The sequence below is a fragment of the Haliotis rubra genome, unplaced genomic scaffold, assembly GCF_003918875.1.
Source record: "Haliotis rubra isolate DU_JTF1 unplaced genomic scaffold, ASM391887v1 Scf505, whole genome shotgun sequence".
Taxonomy (NCBI): Eukaryota; Metazoa; Mollusca; class Gastropoda; order Lepetellida; family Haliotidae; genus Haliotis; species Haliotis rubra.
The window spans coordinates 5,758-31,473 of record NW_025767197.1 but is presented as its reverse complement, the minus strand read 5'-3'; the positions used below and the strand labels follow the sequence as shown (position 1 = coordinate 31,473).

At 40.3% G+C, this 25,716-nt stretch overlaps 1 protein-coding gene across 1 annotated transcript; it reads right to left on the bottom strand.

Annotated features, from left to right (window-relative positions):
- Window positions 1-11,336: 11,336 nt before the first annotated feature.
- LOC124292032 lies at window positions 11,337-15,812 on the bottom strand. Its single transcript, XM_046729106.1, has 4 exons — window positions 15,713-15,812; window positions 13,882-14,067; window positions 12,343-12,501; window positions 11,337-11,705 (listed from the first exon to the last, which is right to left on the bottom strand). Exons 2-4 carry the CDS (start codon window positions 14,029-14,031, stop codon window positions 11,337-11,339), a joined length of 678 nt encoding a protein of 225 aa, XP_046585062.1. The 5' UTR covers window positions 14,032-14,067; window positions 15,713-15,812.
- Window positions 15,813-25,716: the final 9,904 nt, after the last annotated feature.

Below are 25,716 nucleotides of genomic sequence, written 5' to 3'. Positions count from 1 at the left end.
TAATTTTACAGTACTTTAACCCCCTTTGAGGATACAGCCACTAACAATCTAAGTTACTAATTCAAACTTCCAATCGTAAAATATTTATCTATTTACAATCCATTCAAAAAATCTATTTCTTTTAAAAATGCAATAACTAAATGAGAACTGATATTATTAAAAAGATCCTTCAAACTTCGTGATTAGAAATAGTTATCCCTTGTGATGGAATATTAAACACAATCAAGCAGGACATGCTTGACCGTGGTTCTTTCATCACACGGGATAAAAAACGGAGGATCCTTGCCCTTTAATAGGTATTCGTGAGTAATATATCTTGCATGGCCAATGCGACATCGTCGCATAATGACCTCTTCAAATCTTGCAACCCAAGTAGGTGAAACAGATAGTTGATTTAATTTTATGTAATTTATTTATATCTACTTCGGCGTCCCCTTTCTTCTGCATTAGATTGCAGATATATGATTCAATGACTGCTTTATAATCAGTGTACGGGATCAGAAGTGGTGTCACGGATTTTGTTGAGTGCTGCCTTAGCAGCAAAATCAGCCATCGTGTTACCAGTAATGCCAACGTACCTGGGTAACGGAGGACAATGTCGATTAAAAGTGGATGTTTACAAGAAAGATTTCGTATAGGCTGAAGTCAAGAAAGAGAATCTGAAAATATGATATATTGTGTATATTTAGGATGTCTATTAATATATATAACAGCTGTTAGTATTGCGCTTGCTTCTGCTGTGAATATTGAACTGTCATTTGGTAATCTAGATGACATTGTTCTCGATCCAATGTCAGTGGCACAAGCAACTACGCCACTGTCCTTGGACCCATCTGTAAATAAAGATTTGTATGTATTATAATTATTCTTTAATTGATTAAATTCTTGTTTATATTGTAACTCATTAGTTTCTGGTTTCCTTTTTAAATGTGGTTAACTTTTGGTCGACTTGTGGCCTAACGAACTGCCAAGGAGGAGAAGAAAGAAGTCGAGAAGGAGATATATTGTAATCATATAAAAAGTTTGCAAATAATTTGCGAGAGATTAAGGCTGAACGTAAGAAGTCTGTCTCGCCAGTTTCAGCGTAAGACACTTATGAATAGAATGTTCCATACGTAGCTGTAGTAGAGAGAAGTACTGCAGGCAAGAGAGCATAAGTCAAAATTAATTTTGCAGAACTAAAGATCTACGAACTAAAGATCAAAAGATCCCATTTTCAATAAGAGTGAGAAATATTGTATCGGATTTCATTACATTTTGAAGTGGCCTGCTCCAGATGAAGCCATTCAGAGGACTTGGGTAAGAGTTAAACACTGAGGTGACTGCAGATTTGAATGCTCGGTGGTATATAGTTTGTCACCAGGATTTTGGCACCTGTAATTTGAGAACCGTTATCCATTGAACATGCACTCACGCGACAAAAATTGTCTGCTATCTGACAATTATCTATGGCCCAAAGAGAATAAAATTTTGTAATATTACATGTCTGAATAAATATGTTTTCTTCATTCTTATCATGTAATGTTGTGACCATTGACCCGGCCATGTAGAAGGGTGTAAAGATAGACGATTTCACTTCTCACGACAATGACATGAGGTGTGTCAAACACGCTGTTTCATGAAACTCCCAAGGCCACCTTATCATCCAATCCGATTATGAGGGAATGTCTAAAAGATACAATTAATGAAAAATTGAAAATAAATGAAAATTTGAAAATTAATTAAAATTTGAAATTTGATTGTGTTTTTAAATGTCTAAGTATATAAATATACCAGAGTTTGCAGAATTAAACACCTTCCCAGTTTCTGACAGTCAGAAAATGGTATTATATGTCGAGGCATGAGGAACTCTATGCTAATGGTGTAATCAACACACAGGCGGAATGACACCTGGTATGGTAGCAAAAAATGTCTCGCTTTTTCTTTCTTGGGATTTGGAATGGACCCACTGGTACGTCATCCTGGGTGGTGTTCACAAAAGGTATTCTCTTCGTGAAGACTGTTTCTCCTTTTTGATTCAACATACAATACATCTCACGAAAAATATCTCCTTATTATTACTGTCGATCTTATCTTTCTGAAATCAAACCTATCAAAACTTCCAGACCTCATTTGTCTGCCAAGTTTCCAACTTACCATTATTGGATCTAATTGCCAACACTATTTCTGAACGTCTAAAAAACCCAGCATCAGCCAAGAGCAGAATATTATTTTTCACGAACAGGTGATATTGATCGCACACAGGATATAAATTAAAGGCATAACATTTTCTGTGTATATTTATGGCTACTGAAGAAATATTCCAGACAAGAAAAAAGCCACTTAAAACCACAAGGATAAACTTTCCAGTGATATCACTATTCAAGTGTACCATCGTGGTTTTACAGCCGTGTATAAACCTTGCAAGAAGTCTATGTACAGAAAAGGATATGCAAATCTTCGTGTAAATAATTTGCAAGGCACGAGTTTTGTCAAACAAATGAAAGTTCCAGCTCCTTCAGCATGTAAGTCATATTCGGGCAGGTTGTGTGAGTGGGTTGAGTTTACTCCGCTTTTATCAATATTCCAGCAATGTCACGGCAGGGGACACCAGAAAAGGGCTTCACACAAATCGAACTCGTGTCTTCAGCGTGAGGAGCGGACGCGTTATACACTGGCAGCTTGTCAATTAGCATAGGAATCATATGTTTTCAACTGTAGTAAATAAATAGATTTACCTGTCAGCTTTTTAAAATAATATCTTGAATGGGTTTCTATGAGCTGGTTCACGATAACTGCAACCGACAATCAAACGGCCACGGTTGCTTTCCTTCTCTTATCCTAAATTCTATTGAAATCAAACGTATTCCTTTCTGTCAGCTTCGTGGGTTCTTTATCGTACCATTGGTTATCTTCTCTTTCTCAGCAAACAATCTTAACAGAGTAACACGACAATTTTGCCATTGTAGAACACAGAAGGGTTGCGATATTTGGGATCAGGAGTCACTATCTTGTAATTGTGTATTCGGGGTTCATTTTAACCTGACCCATGTCTCCTTCTCAGATTCAGATTTACATTTAGTTGCAGTGTCTGAATGCCATTGGGTGAACAAGGCCTGTGATCATTTTTGCCTCATACCCAACGAAGGCATTTCTTCCATTAAAGAAGATGCATAGCATTTACCTCTGTCAGTGTCTCCCAAACTGTCTGTTAAGGCAGAAGTGCTTCTGTCTCTGGCTGAGCAACAGCATATTCATATCTTAGGTAAATCGAAGATTCTCAATGCTAGAAATATCAAGACTCTCACGACTAAATTCGTGTTCAAACTGCACAACACTGGTCACTCTATTGGCATTGGTTGAAACGACCCAGGGCCCCGTTTCACAAAGCTATCGTAGCGCTACGACTGTCGTACCTCATATAATGTAACATAGACTTATAACAGTCGTAGCGCTGCAATAGCTTTGTGAAACGGGGCCCTGGATGGCAGTTTAACAAGGTCATCATTTGTAATGTGTCGTAACGTCCCATCAGCATGAACATGAAGAATATAACATTAAAAGCGACAAAACCCTTTCCACACCCATAGAAATATCTGCTTAAAGCAGAGTCGATTGTACAATTGTGACATTATTATGACTATATCTTTGTTTCAGCAGTATTACAGCTGTACTATGTTGTTTGTAAACAAATCGAGTCTGGACCAGCAATCTAGTGATTGTCACCTTGCGATACGATGACAGCATGTGTTTATGAATCAGTATGAAATAGTGATGATACCATGTGTACGCGAAAAGGTGAGCGTATCCTGCCCAACCGGTGGTACCGGTCATAAACATATGCTAAGTCGTCATTTGTTCACCTGAAATTATTCGGTAACGAATGGTATAAGTCAAAATAGGGAATTGCATGATTTTTGTCACTGATGCATCAATCTAAACAAAAATTTCAATTTGCTCGAAATGACTTTTATGCCGTGTAGAAACTAATATCATGTGCAACTTAAATTTGACGTTATTTAAATATATTCATTATATATACTCTCCCCCAAAAGAAACGCATATAGGAATTTCAACTGTATTTTTTTGTTTTATTTTGAAACATCTTGTCGGCTTTATGAGTCAATGAAATATAGGGAATTGCACACTGGGAATGCAGACATATCCTTCTTTGGCACCAACTCGAGGAAAGTCAGTTTGAGTGTCACATGGAGACGTGTGGTGGCGCTGAAGTCAATACCTCGTGTGACCACCGTGGGCATCCAGAACTGCACGGCATCGCCTCGGCATCAAACGAATAAGTCACAGAATATCTTGTTGCCCAATCGCAGCCCACTCTGCCTGTAGTTCCTGTGCGAGTTGCTGAAGTGTTTGGGCTGAGGGTTACGGCGTCGCACCCGTCTGTCCAGGGCATCCCACAGATGTTCGATCGGGTTTAAGTCCAGTGATCTTGAGGGCCAGGGGAGCACATTGATGTTGTGGTTCTGGAGGAAGTCTCTACTGTGACGTGCTGTGTGGGGCCTGGCATTGTCCTGTTGAAACAACTCCCTCTGGCGATCAATGATTGGAAGGAGGTGTGGGCGTAGGATTTCGTCACAGTACCATTGAGCTGTCAGGTTGCCCTGGACTATCACCAAATCACTTCTCCTACCGCAGGTGATCACTCCCCACATTATAACACTGCCGAATCTGTCCACCTGGGGAACGCAAGCGTCGGCGAAACGTTCACGTCGACGTCTGTACACCCGCATTCTTCCATAGCGTCCTTCCAATAGAAATCGTGATTCATCACTGAACCAGATTCTACGCCAATTCGGTAGGTTCCAGGCCTGAACGTTGGTGCACCATTGAACTCGATGTCGACGATGTTGTTGTCTAAGCACAGGGCAAAAATAAGGTCCTCTGGCACGTAAACCAGCCTCTCTCAACCTGTTTCATGACGGTCTGTGCAGAAAGCCTCCTCAATCCGGGTATTTGTCGAGCGGTACTGGTCGCCGTAGCTGTTCGATGACGCAGGTGATGTACCCGGATGTAGCGATCCTGCGCCTCTCCCAGAGCCGTGAAATGGTGCTTTGGTGCTTTGGTGAACATTCATGCGTCGGGCAACTGCACGTTGAGACTGGCCAGCTTCAAGCAAACCAATGGCGATATGACGGTTGGCTTCACTTAGACGTGGCATCTTGCGTTCGTCAACAATATTCCAAATACAGTGAATAATCGACAGACAGCGATCAACCTTTTATACCCATCATGGACGTGGCATCTTGCGTTCGTCAACAATATTCCAAATACAGTGAATAATCGACAGACAGCGATCAACCTTTTATACCCATCATGACGGTCTGTGCTGAAAGCCTCCTCAATCCGGGTATTTGTCGAGCGGTACTGGTCGCCGTAGCTGTTCGATGACGCAGGTGATGTACCCGGATGTAGCGATCCTGCGCCTCTCCCAGAGCCGTGAAATGGTGCTTTGATGCTTTGGTGAACATTCATGCGTAGGGCAACTGCACGTTGAGACTGGCCAGCTTCAAGCAAACCAATGGCGATATGACGGTTGGCTTCACTTACACGTGGCATCTTGCGTTCGTCAACAATATTCCAAATACAGTGAATAATCGACAGACAGCGATCAACCTTTTATACCCATCATGGAGACTAACTGATCCCCAACTTTCACGTGCATTGCATGTGAATTATGTATTCTGTGACACTACACGCCGAAATTGAAAATCATGCTGTTAAATACGGGTATTTTACGGATGGTGCGTTTTGTTGTGATGTTTCAAAACATAAACACCATAGGACTCATAAACAGAGCAAAACCTTTTATAAAATGAATCACGTTTTAATTCATTGCTACATGAAATTGCTATTTTCACTATGCGTTTCTTTTTTGGGAGAGTATATATATTTCTGAAAGCATATTCGATCTTACGAACGATCCCATCCTTTTTTCTTGTAAACATCATGAGAAAGCATCTGAACCGCTGCCGGGGCGATGGGGTAGCCTAGTTTTCAAGCGTTCGCTCGTCATGCCGAAGACGCGGGTTCGATTCCCCACATGGGTACAATGTGTGATGCAGATTTCTGGTGTGTGATATTTCTGGAATATTGCTAAAAATATTACTCACTCATTCACTCACTCATGATCACTCACTCACTCACTCACTGTGGTTAGCCAGGCTGGTGGCATGTTGCCAGCTGATGCTGTCATGAGTCGCCCCAATGGCCATACGGTTGCACCAGGTTTGTTCGACATGTATGCGAGTTGTCATGACATGCAAATGTGTATGAATGTTGTTCACACTCAGGATATTCAGTAAACTGTTTCATTAATTGTCAGAAATTGTAGGCCTGTGTTCATAAAGGTCATACTTCTGGCTGAATGAATGTCTTCACACGTCACTTTCTCAATCAGTCCGTGGGCGGAGAATGGTCATATTGTTTGTCAATACCTCGATCCGTTCATATTTCCTCTTCTTCATCGGAGTGATTTTGTAGGCTGTACATAACACAATTCAACGGAGAAATGTTTCACCCTTGTCATTTTCATTTTGAAACCACCTTTTCAAAATATAAGAAAAGCTTCAATTTCTTGGGGCAAATATAACTATCTGCAGACAGTTGTTTGGTATGTCTATCTTTATTTCTTCATCTGGAGATGCTGCTAGGCTATGGGGGACCTCTACCGTGACAGTGTACAAGTATTTGTGTCCCCAACAATGTTTTCAACCCAGCACTTATATCCAGCAGTGCAAAAAGTGACGCAGGACAGCTATATTTAATCTATACTTTGAACACTCTCATGACATATTCATGTAAGACATTTGTCATGCTTTCCATATATTAATACACAAACAGTGTCTTTAGTTAAGAGGCCATACGTCCATAATACAGTCATGTTCGGTGGCATGAATCACGCATGTCAGTGAAGTAATTGTTTCTCTTATCTTGTGGACTTAAATATATGAAAACATATGTTATGTACAACATTTAAGTTTTCAAATGAAATAATGTTGATAATCTATGGACTTGATATACTGTTAAAGATACATATGTCTTACGGTTGAGCAACGCCCAGATACAAGCAAAATAGGAAATCCATCTTCAGTAAAAGATGTCCTCCTTTTTATACAATATTTTCCTTATATGGGACACTTGTATATCTCCCCAAACCAACTTCAAGATTAAACCTTCAATATCTCATGCATAATATCTGATGTACAGGGATGGGGAGTGTAAGATACTTTTCTAAATTTAACAAGGGTTTAAAGTGCTTATAAAAGAAGGAATCAGATAAAACTACACCATGATTGTTGAAGGTTGTCAAATAATCTGTCAAAATAAAGCAAAAACATGCTGTGGATTTAGAGGTGTATCAGGAAAAGATGATACGTCACCTTCAAACATTAGAGTTGAGTTGAGTTGGGCTCTAGGCCACATCGGCTGCATTCCAGCCATATAGTGGCGAGATCAAGTCTACATTCATACCAAGTTTAAGTACAAAGTCCAAATGACTTTAAAAAACCCCATATATCTTCATTACATTATTATTTAGAAACAGAAAATGTCATAGCACCAAATTAAAAAACAAGCAATTCGTCATTCACATTGCATACATGTGTAGCTACAGTTTATGATACAGTTAAGCTTACTTCAGGTTGCATTTTTGTTAACAATGAGATGCCTGCTCAAGCGGGAAAACAGATCTTTCAGATTTGTCGCTTTATACTGCAAATCCCTTGCATTTGAAAAGTCCGCACAGTCAAGCAAAATATACTTGATGGTGAACACTTCATCGCAAGTACAAACATTAGAGCATATATACAACCCATCAAAAGTTTAGACAAACTAGTGTAAATGTAGCCACTTAATTCAGTCACCTGTTCTAAACTTGATTTTGCAAAATATTCCATTCAGTTTAAAGGTACTTTTTACACATGAACTGATGTATTGTAAAACAAATTCGTAACGTTGAAAAGATTATTGTTATGAGTTCAGTAAATGATGAAAATCAGTGAAAATTGGCGTATTCTTTACAAAACTTTGCACCAAAACGCAGCTGTTCACATGAACGATATTTGCACATGCTTTTGAGCAATTTGATGCATGATCCTCGTACAATTCATCTGCATAAAGTTTGCAGTTGGTTCCTCAAGTTAGTGGAGAAATTCATCTTCGAAGTCACCACACATATATATGCATAACATTTAGTGAGTGCTTCAGGTGAGTCTAAACTTTTGATGGGTAGAGATGGTTTGTCCTCCATAGCTTTTCGTAATCGTCTCAAGTCTATTGATGAATATTAAACACGCCTGTGGGCTAAGAGTGTATCCTTGACGGTTACCTATATTGAAAGTACAATATTCAGATAACCCATCAGGTGTTCTGACACAAAGACATAGTTTAACATATATTGAAGTTTTAATAGACAGAAACCTCCCATAGACACCAATATCAGCCAAACTTTGTAACAATGTACATGTATTGTGATCAACATTATCAAAAGTTGTTGAGAAATCTGCAAATAAACAGCAGGCATACTTTTGGACAATAGCCTGTAATGAAAATATTTGATCTACTGTGGAATAACTGGGTCTTAATCCAGCTTGAGATTCGTCAGTAATGTTGTTATCTTTACACCATCTCTGTAGTCTAGCGTTAAGAAATGGTGTCGATGAAAGACAAACCTCTATAATTGCTGACATCATTTATATCACCAAACTTACACAAATGAATACTCTTTCCCCATACATATGGAAAGTCATCAACCTCAGTGTATTTGTTAAACTGTCATATATACAACAATGCAAGCTCAAGCTTGTGCAAGGTTTCTTTAGCACTTGCATTCAACACATATTTCGCCCAAATAATTCCACTTTCCCTTTTCATATTACAGCTAGATCCACTCTTTGTATTACCTGGGGCTAGGGGCTGACTACAATTACTCAATGGTAATGAACAGTCACCACAAAGTGAGAGAAATATTGAAAGAGAGAGGAGGGGGCAATCATATTTTCCACAACACTCGATCCATTGTACGAATTCACCACTTTTATCATTATCTACACACACCAAAATCTTTACCTACCACTGAGTATTAGTTTTTCCTTGGCATTTCATATAGACACCGGGAAATATGTTAAGCACCCGCGGTAATTTCACAATGCTAACATAAGTGGTGTGCACTCACAGTCTGTTGGTAAAGCTCCATGTTTTGTTCTGGAAGATCATGTCTTGACTACAAGAAAACACCAAGAAGGACAGTTTATTTCAACAATTTATCAATGGATATGGCACAATACAAACATCTTGTTTTGGCTCAAAATGATACCTGTTACAGGTATGGAGCTAAAGAGAGGATCAGGTAACATGACTTGATGTGATGGGACAAAAAACGTTTATTCACCAGTGAGCAGGTGGTGCACGTGTTTGTATCCGTTTGTATATATGTTAATGGATTGATCAGCTTGCACAAAGCAGAGTCAAGCAAAAGTATATATGACGTTACATTGGTGAAATCTGTTGCTTTATTGGATGTGTTTAGAAAATATACTTATTTAGAATAATACTTCTGAATAGTTTAGAAACTACAATTACTGCATCGCATCTGTTACAGTGATAGACACAATGTGTCTGTTTTAGTGAAGAACACAAGAAGCATTTGCTATAGTGATGGTTGGTTGTTGGTTTGTTGTTTAAAACCGCACTCAGTAATATTCCAGCTATATGGCGGCGGTCTGTAAATAATCGAGTCTGCACCAGACACTCCAGTGATCAATAGCATGTCAACCAAGTCAAGGACACCCGATCCCGTTAGTCACCTCAACCAATTCTTCGCGTGTCTATAGTGATGGACGCATTCAGCATCTACTATAGTGGTGGACGCATTCAGCCTCTACTATAGTGGTGGACGCATTCAGCATCTACTATAGTGATGGACGCATTCAGCATCTACTATAGTGATGGACGCATTCAGCATCTACTATAGTGGTGGACGCATTCAGCATCTACTAAAGTGGTGGACGGATTCAGCATCTACTATAGTGGTGGACGCATTCAGCATCTAATATAGTGGTGGACACATTCAGCATCTACTATAGTGGTGGACGCATTTGGCGCCTGCTATAGTGGTGAACACAAGAGGCATCTTTTATTGTGGTCAAAATGATTTTGTCTGAGAGGACAACGCTCCAAAGCCTTTTGTTTTCCAAATTATGTGTAAGTCACCTCCAACAACAAACGTGGGTTACTTATGATACATTCTGTCCCAGATCTTCATGATGATCAATTGTAAGTAAAAGCAAGGGCCATCGGCTTTGAGTCCCAAGATTGTAGGGCTGTAAAAATGATTGAAGCACATAAAGGCAATGACTTCATCTTGTCCAGTAAATGTCCCTGCTTAACTTCTATTGAAATATTTCAGTTCATCTGATATTTGATAAACCAGCTTTGATTCTGAATTATACTTTAGCCGAAAATAGGGCTTCCTGAATATTTAGAACAAAACGAGTCATATTCTTTTCTGACCCACGGATTCGTCTCCTTGAAGGCAGTGTTGACAGCAGAATACCGCAACAGGGCTGATTTCAGTTTGGCTTCCACTGGACCCTTGAACTGAACAAAGGATATCTGTTCCCCTGCTGGACCCTTAGCATACACGTAGTTGAGACCTTTCAGAGCTCCATCAGTGAACTCTTCACTGTACTGTGCTGCAGGAACGCTAGCTGCTAATGTCGGCACATCAACCGCCCTATTCAGTTTAAACTGAGAGAATTTTTTCCTGGCAGCCTTCAGTTCTACACTATGTAGGAAGTGGTTCAGATCAACTTTGGAATCGACAAAGAAGGCCATGTTCATGTTGTTGATGTAGGCAGGACTGCTCCAGTTGTATCTGGGATTGAACTTGGGATCTGACAGAGATCCTCCTGCTGTATACACCAGAGTTTCAACTGCGTAGTTATCAAACAGGTTAAAAGTAAGATGAAGTCTGTCATTTCCTGCCAGGGAAACATTTGCAATCCCCAGATCTCGAGGCTCAATTCCCCAGGATGATGCATCAAGAATCTCTTTCTGAAACATCATATTTTCAAGTTCATCTCCTCAAGGCTCATCCCCTGTAGAGGTTCTGCAACCAGCTCTGAACCGAGGACATGTGAGTATGAAGTTCATGGACTTCCAAGGTCATCTGTTCTTGTCCCGAAATGGAAGAACCCATAAAGAAGCTGACCACTGACTCCGCAGCTTTCTTCCATTTGTTGTCAGGGTGATTGCCCAAGAAGGCTGTAGCCACCCTTCCGTCGGCAGTAATCACTGCCAAAGGTGGTACCGTGTTTGGTTTGTAATCCGGCCCAGTTCTAGTTGCTCTCTCCTCTCGGACCTTTAAGGTAAGCGAATGATAAACCAGCAAAGTCTCCACTGTCAAAAGTTATACCAAACTGGTTTTCGGGAACGGCTAGTCTCTCAGTCTCGTTGTGAATTTTCACTGGTCTGTTGACCTTGACCTGATGAAACCCAAGATCACGCGAGTTCCGTTCTAGTTCTGCAATGTAATGGTTGAAATCCACGTCGTCCTTGACCCAGAAACATATATGTGGGGCTGCGATGTAGCAAGCGCTGGTGCGCCGATCACGGATGTCGAACACAATATCAGATGATGATGATTTGAGCGCACACGTCACAAGTTGGATGATGCCGTTGTCAAAGACGATGAAGTTTCCGCGCACCTGTAGTCAAAAGTGTACACTACAGTTCCCTAAATCACTAATAAAATCGCTGTAAAAATTATAAGTTTCTCATTCATTGAGCATGCATGGGTGTATGAATCACTGTCAAATAGTGATGATCCCAGGTGTTTGCGAAAATGGCGAGCGTATCTCCTCTGTCTGTGGTACCCATCAGAAACAAATGCAAAGTCTAATCAATTATTCACCTGATCAATTAAGAGCATAATTATGGTTCAAGTGAAAATAAGGAATTACATAGGATGTCATTGAATCTATCAGCATTTCCATTTGCACGTAAGTTATCATTATGCGTGGTTCCTATGTAAAAATGGCGGTTGGGTAGCCTTGTGGTCGTCACGCTGAAGACCCGAGTACAATTTGCCACATGGGTACAATGTGTGAAGCCCATTTCTGGTGTCCCCCGCCGTGATATTGCTGGAATGTTGCTAAAAGCGGTGTAAACCCAAACCCACTCACCCCCAGGAGTCTCATTGCCGATGAACCTACATTCTGATGTGCAGTTATCCCCCTATTTACTGACCTCGTGTGTATCGTATTAGGCTATATACTGACCTGGGCAGTATTGTTATGACTTACACACAAACCTCTTGAATGCCGTTACCACTTATACACTGACCTCGTAAGTGCCGTTATCCCTTATATCCGGTATTCCCAGCTGGGCAGGGTCAACCCCTTGTGATCTGGCGTCGAGGATCTCCTTCTGGAACATCCGGTAGTAGTGAGAATCTCCGCTGAAGGTGAAGGCCAACTCTGGCACCAGCATCCCTCCAAGTACCTGCGTGCAATGATAAATAAGTTTATTCCACGTTGAAATGATCATATCACAAATCTATTTTTGGTAGTGGATGAAACATAAAATACTCGTTACAAAAATAGGGCAACCTGAACTTTCAATTTGGATAGGAAGTATAAGCGTTTACAAACGTTTCAAACACAGATATCTTATGAACGCGCCACCATTTCTCTATATCACCACCCCTAAACACAACGCATGGGATGCACGTGCACAACACAGTAAACCCATACACGTGCATGGGGTGTCTTGACTTTGACGGTTTTCAAGAAGGTCGATAAATAACTGTAGACCATTAATTTTGACAATCATTATGCATCACCAAGTTGTTAGTGTTTGTTTCAAGCCAGTTTTTTGGTTGAAAATGAAAATCGTACACATGCAAATTTCAAGCCATACACTAATAATCTTACAAGAGCGATTACTGTACAAAGAAATATGGTCATAATGAAACTGCATGTGGTGATGCACTCTCAAAACATTCATATTATCATGTCAACATTGATTGTCTCCCAATGTTAACATTGATTGTCTGCCAATGTTAACATTGATTGTCTCCCAATGTCAACATTGATTGTCTGCCAATGTCAACATTGATTGTCTGCCAATGTCAACATTGATTGTCTGCCAATGTCAACATTGATTGTCTGCCAATGTCAACATTGATTGTCTGCCAATGTCAACATTGATTGTCTCCCAATGTCAACATTGATTGTCTTCCAATGTCAACATTGATTGTCTGCCAATGTCAACATTGATTGTCTGCCAATGTCAACATTGATTGTCTGCCAATGTCAACATTGATTGTCTCCCAATGTTAACATTGATTGTCTCCCAATGTCAACATTGATTGTCTCCCAATGTCAACATTGATTGTCTGCCAATGTCAACATTGATTGTCTGCCAATGTCAACATTGATTGTCTGCCAATGTTAACATTGATTGTCTCCCAATTTAAATTTAAAATGAAATTCCCGTACTTTTATTTAAAAGTATTATTGAACAACCCATTCTCTTATTAACGTAGCATGATGACTTAGCATTGCCATCAGCCCTTATTGACGAAATCTCTACAAATATGTCAAATGGAATGTGCCTACAACGGTAGCAGAATATATTTACTTGTTAGTCGTATGTTAGAACAGAAAAGGAGGCTCCTCTTTGACGACATGTAAATCATTGATAGGGAAAAGTGATTGCAATAGTTTCAGTTTTCGGAGCACAAACTTCATATTTTCTTACAATAACATCGTATTATGGCATTTTCCGCGTAGTGTAACAAGAGGCATTTTAAGGACCTTAAACTAAAACTTTAGGGTTCAAATCATTAGTATGTTTAACGTAGTACATGACCATGCACACCTGCGTGTAGAACTGAGTGGACGCCGTCAGGTTGTCCGTCGTCACGGAGACGTAAGCGATGCCGTGAAGGGGGTTGACGTTCCTTGACGTTCTGTCCACGGGCTGCATGACGGCAACGATCAGCAGCAGTGTTGGTGTTGAAAGAAGCATGCTTGTGGTTGGTGGGAGGAAGCGGTTAAACAGCAACCTGTAATATGCGTATTATGGAGGAATAATGTGATGTGTATACTTGAGATATAATAGGTTTTCCAACGCTGTTAAACAACTGGCGCGCGAAGCCACTTAAATAGTGACTGGTGAATATTTTATGCATGCATTTCCAGATGCCCAAAGTCAAATTACTATGAAACATCTGTTTGTCTATCTGTCCTAGAAGAGGCGGAAATAATAGTTATAATATACAGTCGCAGTTGAAGAGACCAGCGTAAATACTTCGAGTTACCCGATGTTCGACACAACAGAATATATGAGTAAAGATGCAGAGGGCCTAAGTTTGTAGATCGAGACAACCGTGCAATCGGCAAATGAAAGCGGTTGACTGCAATAAGGGCGCGAATGGGTTTTCGATATTTTGGAAACTTAGGCGTTGTTGTACAACACAACATGCGATACCATAGTTGTCATGGTTATCGGTAAATGAGATGAAACCATAACCCATTACCATGAACCATACGAAGCACTAGTGCACGTGTGGGGCGGTGGGGTAGCCTAGTGGTTAAAGCTTTTGCTCGCCACAACGAAGACCTGGGTTCGATTCCCTGTATGTGCACGCTTTGTAAAGACCATTTCCTTGTGCCCCCTGCTTGGTATTGCTGTTATATTGTAAAAGCGGTGTAAACCTCACTCACTCACTCGCTCGTCCAAAATCCCACTCCTTTCAGACAAGTAACACTTGAAATTGTTACATATGTTATATTTGGGATTACACTTTCTTAGTAAAGTACACATTCTAGTACTTTTTTTGGTTGAGTCCCATCCGGGATTCGAACCCACACCCTCAAGACTCAGGCCCGATATCGCCAGCACACAAACAAAGTCAGCCGCCTAACACGCTCAGCCACCGCGACTTCCATAAAAATGGAAGTCGGAAAACTGGTAGTCTAGACTGCGGACTTTGTTTACCCCTCTGATAAGTGTTAATTGTTGTTCCAAACTTCAAGTGTATGCTTTCTGTTGCTCGGCTGTTAAGCTGATTAACACATGCGATACATGAAACCAACGGCCCAATATACGTTGCACAGACAGAGAACACAGATACACACCTATAAACAGATCCATACAGAACCACATTGAAACAAATACAAACACAGTCACACACGAGCAGAGACACATACTCAGCCACAAGTGGTTAGATAGACACAGACACACATTCACACACACACAGAGGAAAAAAAAAACACACACAGAGGACACACACCCGAGAGGAAAACAAACACACACACACACACACACACACGAGGACACACATACACACGAGAGGGCAAACAAACACACACACGAAAGGACAAACACACACACACACACACACACACACACACACACACGAGGACACACACACACACACACACAGAGAGACTTGAACATCTGCATTTAGCTAAAAGCATAAAATAAATCCTGTAGTGAATACAAAATGGAGACCGAATTCTATCTTAACATGTTATGCTACACTTGATAATAAGTAGGCCAGTTCTGCAAGACTTGACTCGGCATACAATCGGCATGTTGTAACCTACCCGATTAAGGTCTGACTATATCACTTCCTGGTTAAGGACAAATATATAGATATAGAAGACTCCTAGACACCAACAGTTAAGTTAGTTGCCACTGTCACCTGTATGTACTGTCCGAGTGTCAAGGCGATATACCCGTCCCAAGGGTGTTTGGGTCGTCGTGACTTCGCAAACTCCGAGGCCGTGTCTATGCATGGCTGAGCAAGTCGGACAAGTAAGGGGGGGTTACTGCGTCTTACCTGTATATTATCTGAAAAAGTATTTGAAGTTTATTTAAGATATTATGGAGCCTGTTGATAAGACACCATGTTACAATTGTGACCAGTCTGACAAAGTAGACTAAGCCTTCATCCCCATATAACATATGTGTGTGTGAGGATTAAAAACAAGTAAACGAGCCTGATCACCCTCTTGCGACAAGCATGTATCTTCGCGGGTCCAGGAAGACGTACACACGTACACTGGCAAACTCACGAACTTGCATACTATTATAACACATGCACATGCATTATATGAGCATGCATATCCTTCCATAATATACATGTCTATCAGTAGTCTATAACGTCACACTAGCGTGTTTTTCAAGATGGCGGGCTGTGTAGACTTTGATGTCGACTGAGACGATGCGTCAAGATCAGAGGTTGTTTCACATTGGCTTTGAGACGTAGGAACTGATTCTGTTGTTTGGGTAGATATTGCAGTTGAGAATATCAGAGGAAATTCGGATTTAACCCAGGTCAAGTTCGTCTGACAGCATGCAGATAGATGGTGATAGAAGCATAGCTCTCCTTATGCTCTGAGCTTTGAACTAGTTTTTTGGCATCGGCAAAACTAATGTTTTGGGTAAATTTGATTCTATTTATCTCCATTTGATGTTTCCAAACAGGACAACATCGTTTTTCCGGGTTGTGAAACGTTTGACATAGAGTACGCCTTGATCTTTAATCTCGGAGACGATGTCAAGTTCCGACATATCTGCAAACAATCGATCACGGTCTCTGATGATTCCCTTGCTCATGTTTAATGTTTAATGAGCCGTGACGGTGACTGGAACGCTGACAAACGATTCTGTACTCATAAGGTTGGTGGCTTGTTGCCGTTTTCCACACTCAACCAACAGAGCACCGGAACGTAAACGTTTAATATTCTTGACATCACCAGCAATGCCCTGTATACCCTTAGATATGGCAAAAGGGTTCAACTTCAATGGAGTCTTGTCAACAGTTTCAATAACAAGAAATCGTGGCCAGTATTCAATGGACATGGACATTCTTTTATCATTATCAACTGGATCAGTGTCTAGTGGACGTTTCTTTTTTTAGGGTGGTTTCGTAAGCCATGGTTAATTTTTCAAGGTTCGTCATCCGAGCTCCCCACCAACCACGGAGTATCACCAGGACAATGCTAAAAACAAGCGGATCTCCGACTTGCAGGACCAAGGATACCCGGATGATATACTCCAGCAGAAAAATTAAGAGATTAGTGATTCCCCCAGATTGGCCCATGAGCCACCGCCTTCTGGGCATACGACTCTAGGCAAATATATACATGAAATTGTATATTTGAAGACTTAAAAATACCATAGAACAAATCTCAAACATTTTGTGCAATAGTGCATAGATGTAGCACAGGGCTTGGCGTGACCAGCCGAGTGATAGAACCGGGCCAGTTCTACCACCCGTCTAGGTGAAGTCAGGGGCGAAGTGGTGTGTTGGGCAAAGGAACACTGTTCCTGGAACCAACGCCCTCAACCACCAGACTCCCTTCCTCACCCGACACAGGGGCGCATCCCACGGCCAACAGGTTGGTGGACCAAATATACCCCCGGGTCCACAACGGGGGGTTGAAGAGCGCTTTGCGTTACCCAGCACCCACCACGAGGAGGTGGCTCTTCACGGGTTCCGTAAATAATCGAGTCCGGGCCAGACAAGCCATTGATCAACACTATAAGCATCGACCTACGCAATTGGGATACGATGACATGTGTCAAACAAGTCAGCGAGCCTGACCACCCGATCCCGTTAGTCGCCTCTTTGAGCAAGCAAGGGTTACTGAAGATCAATTCAACCAGGATCTTTACTGGTCTGTCAGTAAAAGAAATAACAAAGTGAGGTGAATCGTCCCAAATGCACCAACCATCAAAAGGTCGATGCAAAACATGATGCATCACTTGTATCAATACAATTACCGTGTCAGATGTTATTCTTGTTGCATAACTTCTACCGAGTGTATATACTATTCAAAAAGGAAAGAAACGCAGAACACAGACACATGTATAACTCGTCCACAAAATAGACTTTAGTACGTGAACTTTACATCAGTTTAGAAGAAGGAAATGTCTATACAACCAAGTGGATAAATTAAGATAACGGAGACGTTGAGCGCAATGGTGACGACGTAGCACGGTCCCGACGTCGGATCTCCTGGCTCTCCACTCTCTCTCAACCTGTTCCGTACAGTCTGACCTGATATCCTCCGAAGTCTGCACCCTGGCTGCTGTGCTCTCACCCGTAGCAGTACAATCACGCAAATGTACTCCCCGGATGTACCGATCTTGGGCTGCAGTGGTGACTCGAGGTCTGCCTGTACGTGGACGGTCAGTTTGGTTGTAACGAGGTGCAAGCCGTGATATCGTGCTCAGACTAACATTCAGACGCCTGGCAACAGAAGATTGGTAATCTCAAGCGTGGATTCTTTCAATGACAATGTTCCGTGCCGCAGCGTCAAGATGTGGTGTAGTGATTTGACCTTGAAACTCCTTCAAAACGAATGACGATTTCCGAAAGTAATCTGGATGTTTTTGCCAGACGAGTGCATGCTTTTTTCATCCTTGTAAAAATCTCATCAAAATCAAACATTGCTATTTTACTTGTGCAATTGTGTAAAATCACGTTATCAACACTTTTGTTGTTACATATTTTGACGATTGTATGAACACAGCAGGTAATTAATAGATTTAAAATATGACAAACGCATATGCGTTTTTTTATTTCGATAGTATACTTCTTTGGCATAACCATACTACCCATCAAAAGTTTAGACTCACTAGTGTAAAATGTAGCCACGTATTTCAGTCAGCTGTTCTAAACTAGATTTTGCAAAATATTCCATACTGTTTAAAGGTATTGTTTACACATGAACTGATGTATTGTAAAAACAAATTCGTAACGTTGAAAGATACTATTGTCATGACTTCAATAAATGATGAAACTTTGAAACTTGGCGAACTCTGAACAAAACTTTACATCAAAATGCAGCTGTTCACATGCCCGATATTTGAACATTCTTTACAGCATTTTGATGCATGATCCTTGTGCAATTCATCTGCATAAGATTTGCAGTTGGTTACCCTTAGTTAGTAGAGAACTTCATCTTCGATGTAACTATATATACCTCCATAACATATAGTGAGTGCTTGAGTGAGTCTAAACTTTTGATAGATAGTATATCTCAATATGTGTCGTCGTGAGCGCTTAGATACAGCTCTTTTGCCACCCATAATGTCACTAATTGGTATGTTAATTTTATATCCTGTGTGGTATAATACCCTGTTTGCTATGCAATGATGTTGTCAGATATACTTCATGGGATATGTTTAGAGTAATTTGGGAAAAACAACAGAAAAGCTTCATTTGAAACTTTCATACCTGAGTGTATGATTAAGTTTAATGTGTATAAAAAGAACGCCATGTAACGGCTAAACTGAGAGCTGACTGTTTATCAGGAAAGACGTCCAGCGAATAGCTGGAAAAGTGCTGATACGGCGAAAATCAATCAAATTGATTCATTCGGCATTTGTTATATATAAAGGCCTTCCGCTGCTCCTCTGTGAATACAGCAAGATGGCACTGCTACGTTTACGTGACTTCGGGAACCTGTTTCTGATCTTATCACTGTACTTGATGTTTGCATTTTGCAGTTCGACACAACGTGATCGGGAAGCAGGTCGCTATATCACTACTACGAATATTGGCATAAAAGTGTGTCAAGCTCGATGTGTTGAGCAAGGTGGTTGTGTGAGTTTTGAATACAATTTCAAAAGCTTAATCTGTCGACTACCAAGATGTAATACATACATTACGGAGGAATCTGGATCTAGGTTTTTCCTTAAGGATCAGACGCAAGTAAGTAATAATTGGTCAGAATGTGTTGATTCATCTAGACGTATTAATAAGGAAAGGATCATAATGGATTTTGATAATTAGAAGTACATTCAATAAGTAATAAATCCGTGTGACTGCAAATAATTACTCAATATTCAGTTTAAAAGTCAAAGGTACACCTATGGTAGTACATATCTTATTATTGGATTAGTGTTACAAACAGTCGATAAAACAAACAAATGATAATGCTTGTATACTAGTAACTGAATAATTGTTATATATTCAACACCAATAGATCAATACAGTAAATAAATGAAAATGTAGACAGCATACGTACTTGATAATATGCATGAATGAATAAAAATATATTTGTAACTGTACAAACCTAATGGCGTACATACATAAGTGAATAAAACTCGCAACATATTAACATTAACCCGAAAATATACAATATGCATATTATATACTTTCTTGCTTTAATAACTGTTTTTACATATTTTGTTGCCTTTGTAACTGTACTGCCACTGAGTTTTGCACGTCAACTCTATTGTATCTTGCCATTTTTATTACTCTGCATGATTCTGCAATGATCTGTAAACCTCATTAATTGTATAAAGTTTCTGTCTAATACGTAATAGAAACACAAGTTAGACATGATTTATAGCGATCGGTTCGTGTATCCGTGTTTGGCGTAAATTCCACATCAACCAAAATTATAAATATATAATATTATTTCTACTTCCAGGTTTTTACGGGAGCCTGTGAATCCATGTCATGCCGTCTAGGTTTACAATGTTTAAGGACTCGGTCCGGGAAAGCTGTCTGTGTAAAAGGTAATTTGTTGGAGCTTGGAGTGCTTTCTTAACTTTATATATGACGCAAAAAAAACCCAATAGGATAATAAATATGTGTTTTCTTTTTGTGAGTCTGTCAATGATCTGAATTTCTGGTTTCGCCCAATCAACTAACTTCTTACTTGATTTAGAGCTAAATGTTTAAAGAGTAATTGATAATATATGTCATGATATATGTGCTTGTTACGATTATGTATATCTCTAGGCGGGAAGCAGTTCTCTTCTGGGAGATGCCAAAAAGGGGCAACGAAGAATGAAGATGTAAACAAGCAGCTTTATGCTGCTTGCTGCGAGGGGGACATGTGCCAGGTGAGGATAATCTTGGCAGAAGGAAAGGTGGACATAAACAGTAGAACGGGACGATACAAGAGGACGCCAGTGATTGAGGCAGCGTACGAAGGACATGGGCACGTGTTTGACTTTCTTGTGAGTAAAGGTTGCGATTTGTTACATGTAGACACTAAGGGTAACAATATTCTGCACATGGCATGTAACGGTGGAGATATATATATGACAGTGAGGTATATCCTATCCAGTGGGCAACGTGGACGTCGACAGCAGAGGCCAAAAGGGAGAACACCTCTGATGATAGCGGCGTTGACGGGACACAAACAAGTCTTTGATTTACTCGTGGATAGGGAGGTAATATTTCAAAATAGATTCTAGAATAGAAATAACATGCTTCATTTAGCTGTTCTCGGAGGACATGCTGAAATAGTAAAAGTATCTTTTCACAAACCACCATAGACATCAACAGCAGAGGACGTCGCCGGAGGACACCTCTGATGAGGGCAGCACAACATGGTCATAGAAAAGTGTTTGAATTACTGGTGGTGGATAGAGGGTGATGTTTCTCTGACTGATTCAGAAGGGATTAATATCCTCCATATTGCCTGTTCTGGGGACATTTTAAATGCGTAAAGTATGTCCTCCTCACAATGCAAGCTGACATCAACAGCAGAGGACGTCACGGAAGGACACCTTTGATGGAGGCTGCATACTCTGGGCGTGAAAACGTGTTTGAGTTACTTGTGGATAGAGGAGGTAATATTTCCCTAATAGCTGATAATGGTGACAACATTCTTCACATGTCATGTAACGGTGGAGATATAGTGATAGTGAGGTACATCCTATCACAGGGCATCGTGGACGTTGACAGCAGATGACAATATGGGAGAACACCTCTGATGATAGCGGCTTTGACGGGAAACAAAGAAGTCTTTGATTTACTCGTGGATAGAGAAGCTGATATTTCTAAAATAGATTCTAGAAAAAATAATATGCTTCATATAGCCTGTTCTGGAGGACATACTGAAATAGTAAAGACTGTCTTTTCACAAACCACCATATACATCAACAGCAGAGAAAGTTGACGGAGGACACCTTTGATGAAGGCAGCATGGCATGGTCATAGAAAAGTGTTTGAATTACTGGTGGACAGAGGAGCTAATCTTTCTCTATCTAATGTAAGAGGATATAATATCCTTCATATAGCCTGTGCTGGTGGACATCTTAACATGGTAAGGTATGTCCTCTCACTAAACAAACTGGACATCAACAGCAAAGGATGTTATGGAAGGACACCTTTGATGGCAGCAGCATACTTTGGACATAAAAATGTTTTGTTACTCGGTGGAGAGGAGGAGATGTTTCCTTAGTAGATGCTAATGGTGACAACATCGCTAACATAACACTTGTTCTGGGAGACATTCTAAAATGGTAAGAGTATCTCCTCTTACAAAGACATGGGGATATCAACCGAGGGTGAAGTTAATAGATGTACAATGCAACAGTACGGTGGACTAAATGGGATTGGGTGGTGGTCAGTCTCCTGATCTCGGCAGATGCATGTCAGTCACTGTATCCCAATTGCAAAGATCGAAACAAAGAATGTAAGGAAATATGTGGTAGTAATTAATGCAAAAACATTTCTCCTGTTAACTTGTTTTGAGAGTGACATTTTAGAAGTTGGAAACGTATAATATTGAACAAATTTATGGATTTTATGCATTATCACTTTTATTTCGTAGAGTAGCGGCGTGCTTACAGAAGTTACTGTGTAAAGTTTGTTCAATAAAACACATTGTGGAAATGAAACGATCATAAGCTTCAATATATTTCCGTCAAGTGTATTTTTGCCCTCTTGATGTGACGTGCGTGCGTGATAACGTCTTGCATAAAACTGATTTATTACTTAATGACCAGATTGGAGCTTGCTATCTGGGGTTAAGTCATGCAAATGGTATTAGGAATGTCAGTAGAGAGTAGCATATTGAAGACTACGCTTAGAAAAACTGGTTTCGAGGTTTCATAGTTTTAATATTTTAAAGTCATAAATTCTGTCCAAAGGCATAATATTGTAGATAACCAATCCGGTACATTTTACAGTAGAATGCATTGTACTTTGATTATGCTGATTGATGAGAAAATTATTAAATGCATAAATATTATGCTCTCAGTATATATACATTAAAGATTCAATATTCTCTATTTTCATCATTAAGGGGACAATGACTTTTTAAAGTCAAACAGTGTTGTATGTATCTATCCAATGTGATTTAATGTTTAACTCTGTAAAGGAGTTGAGATGACCCCAATCATGTCGAAACTCCTTCATCTGTAACTTTTATGCAGCCGTTAAGCTATACATCTTCACGACATCAGCACAAAACGAATTTCACTTTTATTAACAAGAAGGGTGTTTATGGTAATATGAAGATTGTATTTCAATTTCATGATGTAATGAATGGCAAGTAGAAATCGTCCTCTAGGATGCTACTCATTTAGCGCCGAGGCGTCCGACAGAGAGGTGGGATTAAAAACCACTTTTGATATAACGAATGTCATTGAACATTTTATTCATGTAAGGGTGTTATTTTCATTTAATTCAATAGAAGTTTTTACTAAAGCGTTAACAGTCTTTCAAAAGCCATTTCATAGGTGGATTAGAAGAGGCGTGATATCGCCATTCATATAAAAATGCCTCAACTCGATGTGAAATGACAAATTGAAAGGACGTAACTCTGTAAGGACTATGCTCGTTTTTGTCCAGTTCAAACTTCGCTTCGCTCGTCACGCCGAAGTCCCGGGTTCGATTCCCCACATGGGTACAATGTGTGAAGCCAAATCTGGTGTCCCCCGCCATGATATTGCTGGAATATTGCTAAAAACGGCGTAAAACCACCCCCATTCACTCACTCAAACTTCGCCTTGGTTAGATCTGCTTCATAAACGTAGATAACTGCAAAGTAAGAAACTTCAAGACATGAAGCATTTACTGAAAATACTTTGTATTTCTGGAAAAATATTCTTCGGAATTGTTTATATTATTATTTAATGCAACTGTAATTTGAATTGTCACCAATAATCAACACTGTCAGTTTCAAATGATATAGGGGCGGTGGGGTAGCCTAATGGTTAAAGCGTTGACTCGTCACGCCGAAGACCCGGGTTCGAATCCCCACATGGGTACAATGTGTGAAGCCATTTCTGGTGTCCCCGCCGTGATGTTGCAGGAATATTGCTAAAAGCGGCGTAAAACCAAACTCAGTCAGTCCCAGTCAGTCAAATGATGTAATGGCCGTTCTTTTGAACTTTACCGCACCACTCAGCAATAATTCAGCGTTATGACGGTTGTTTGTCGCTACATTCGAGTCGCGGCCAGTCCAGTCCAGTGACTGATACCGCTGGGCATTGATCTACGTAACGTTGATACCGTGACGTTTGCACCAATACACCGCGAGTGTGGTCGCCTGATCACGTTGATCGCATCTTACGACTGAACAGGGGCCTTTGCCCTTGCAGTGGAGTGCCATGCGGCTTATTTGTTTTGAGTTCAACCCACAACCTAAAACGGTTGAAAATATTGTAAAGGTTGATATTGTGTCCAATTAGGTGGTTTTCTCATAGCGACTGGCTCGGTGAACTTCTGTGTTGTTTAACGGTAACATGTCGTGTCACCCGTTAAGAATTGATCTTCAGCAACCCATGCATGTCGCCAAGATGCGGGATATAAGGTGATCTCATGTCATCGTATCCCATCTGTGTATAGAATTCATGGTCATGCTGTTGGTCGGTGAAGATTGTCTGTTCCAAACTCTATTATTTACAGACTGCCACCATATGGCTGGAATATTGATGAGTGCGGCGTATTAAAACAACAAACGGAGCTTTGTATGTGTACATTTTGTCACAGCCTGTTAGACCAAGCAATGGGTCTTGACCGTTTTACAAATATACCGACTGACAGAGATCTGTATACACAATCAGGTGAAACCGAGATTTGAACTTCTGAAAACACTGCCTAAAGATACACGCGAACGCTGAGACATACATGAGTTGGATGTACTGTGCACAACATTAAACTGTTGAATAAAGTTATTTGAAAGTTATATAAATAACCCAAACCATACATTTAGCAGAAATTTGAACGAGATTTACGATATCACATTATTCGCGTGGCGCATTTTCCTTTGTCTGCAATAATGATCTTACTCTACTCATTTGCAGCGTTTTGCAATCTGAAGTTCGCATGATGCAGAGAAACTGAAGAACGGTTAATTATTCTTCTTGCAACTTTTGAGATGTTTTCCAAGAGCAGGTAATGTCAACTGCGATGCGTGTGCTGTCTTGGTTATGCTGGAGAATTGCCCAAAATGGAAGTGGCCAGACGTCCGTCCAAAATGTCTGGCGCTTCATTTGGGCGATTCTCCAGCATAACCCCCAAGGTATGACATACACTCATTGTTCGGCATTCAAACCAAAATAACTATATATGTGACTTTCGAATAAACGTAAATAATCAGTAGATCATTGACCTGAATGCACGTGCCCTTAGTTTGAATTGTTATATAACTTTCAAATAACTTTATTCAACGGTTTAATGTTGTGCCTACAATACATCACTTACAAGGTTCATCTCGACACCTGATTATTAATACAGATACTCGATTCGTCTGTTCAAAGACACTAACTGATATTACATACAAAAGCCTGCTGTTTGACGCCGCCTCGTATGATCTGTAAATATGCAGATGAATACGGCTGACATGGATCACCTTATCCTCTTAAGACATGCGTAAGGTTGCTAACAACGAGTAACGACATAACGCTGATAACAACTTACGAAGATTCAAATACCTTTATTTC

What these genes read in the sequence shown, in the direction of transcription:
- LOC124292032 (XM_046729106.1), bottom strand. Translation starts at nt 14,031, where the DNA reads ATGCTTCTTTCAACACCAACACTGCTGCTGATCGTTGCCGTCATGCAG. An exon ending in CCACTCAGTTCTACACGCAG is followed by an intron (nt 12,502 to 13,881) that starts GTGTGCATGGTC and finishes CATTGCACGCAG; the next exon opens with GTACTTGGAGGGATGCTGGT. An exon ending in GGGATAACGGCACTTACGAG is followed by an intron (nt 11,706 to 12,342) that starts GTCAGTGTATAA and finishes TTTTGACTACAG; the next exon opens with GTGCGCGGAAACTTCATCGT.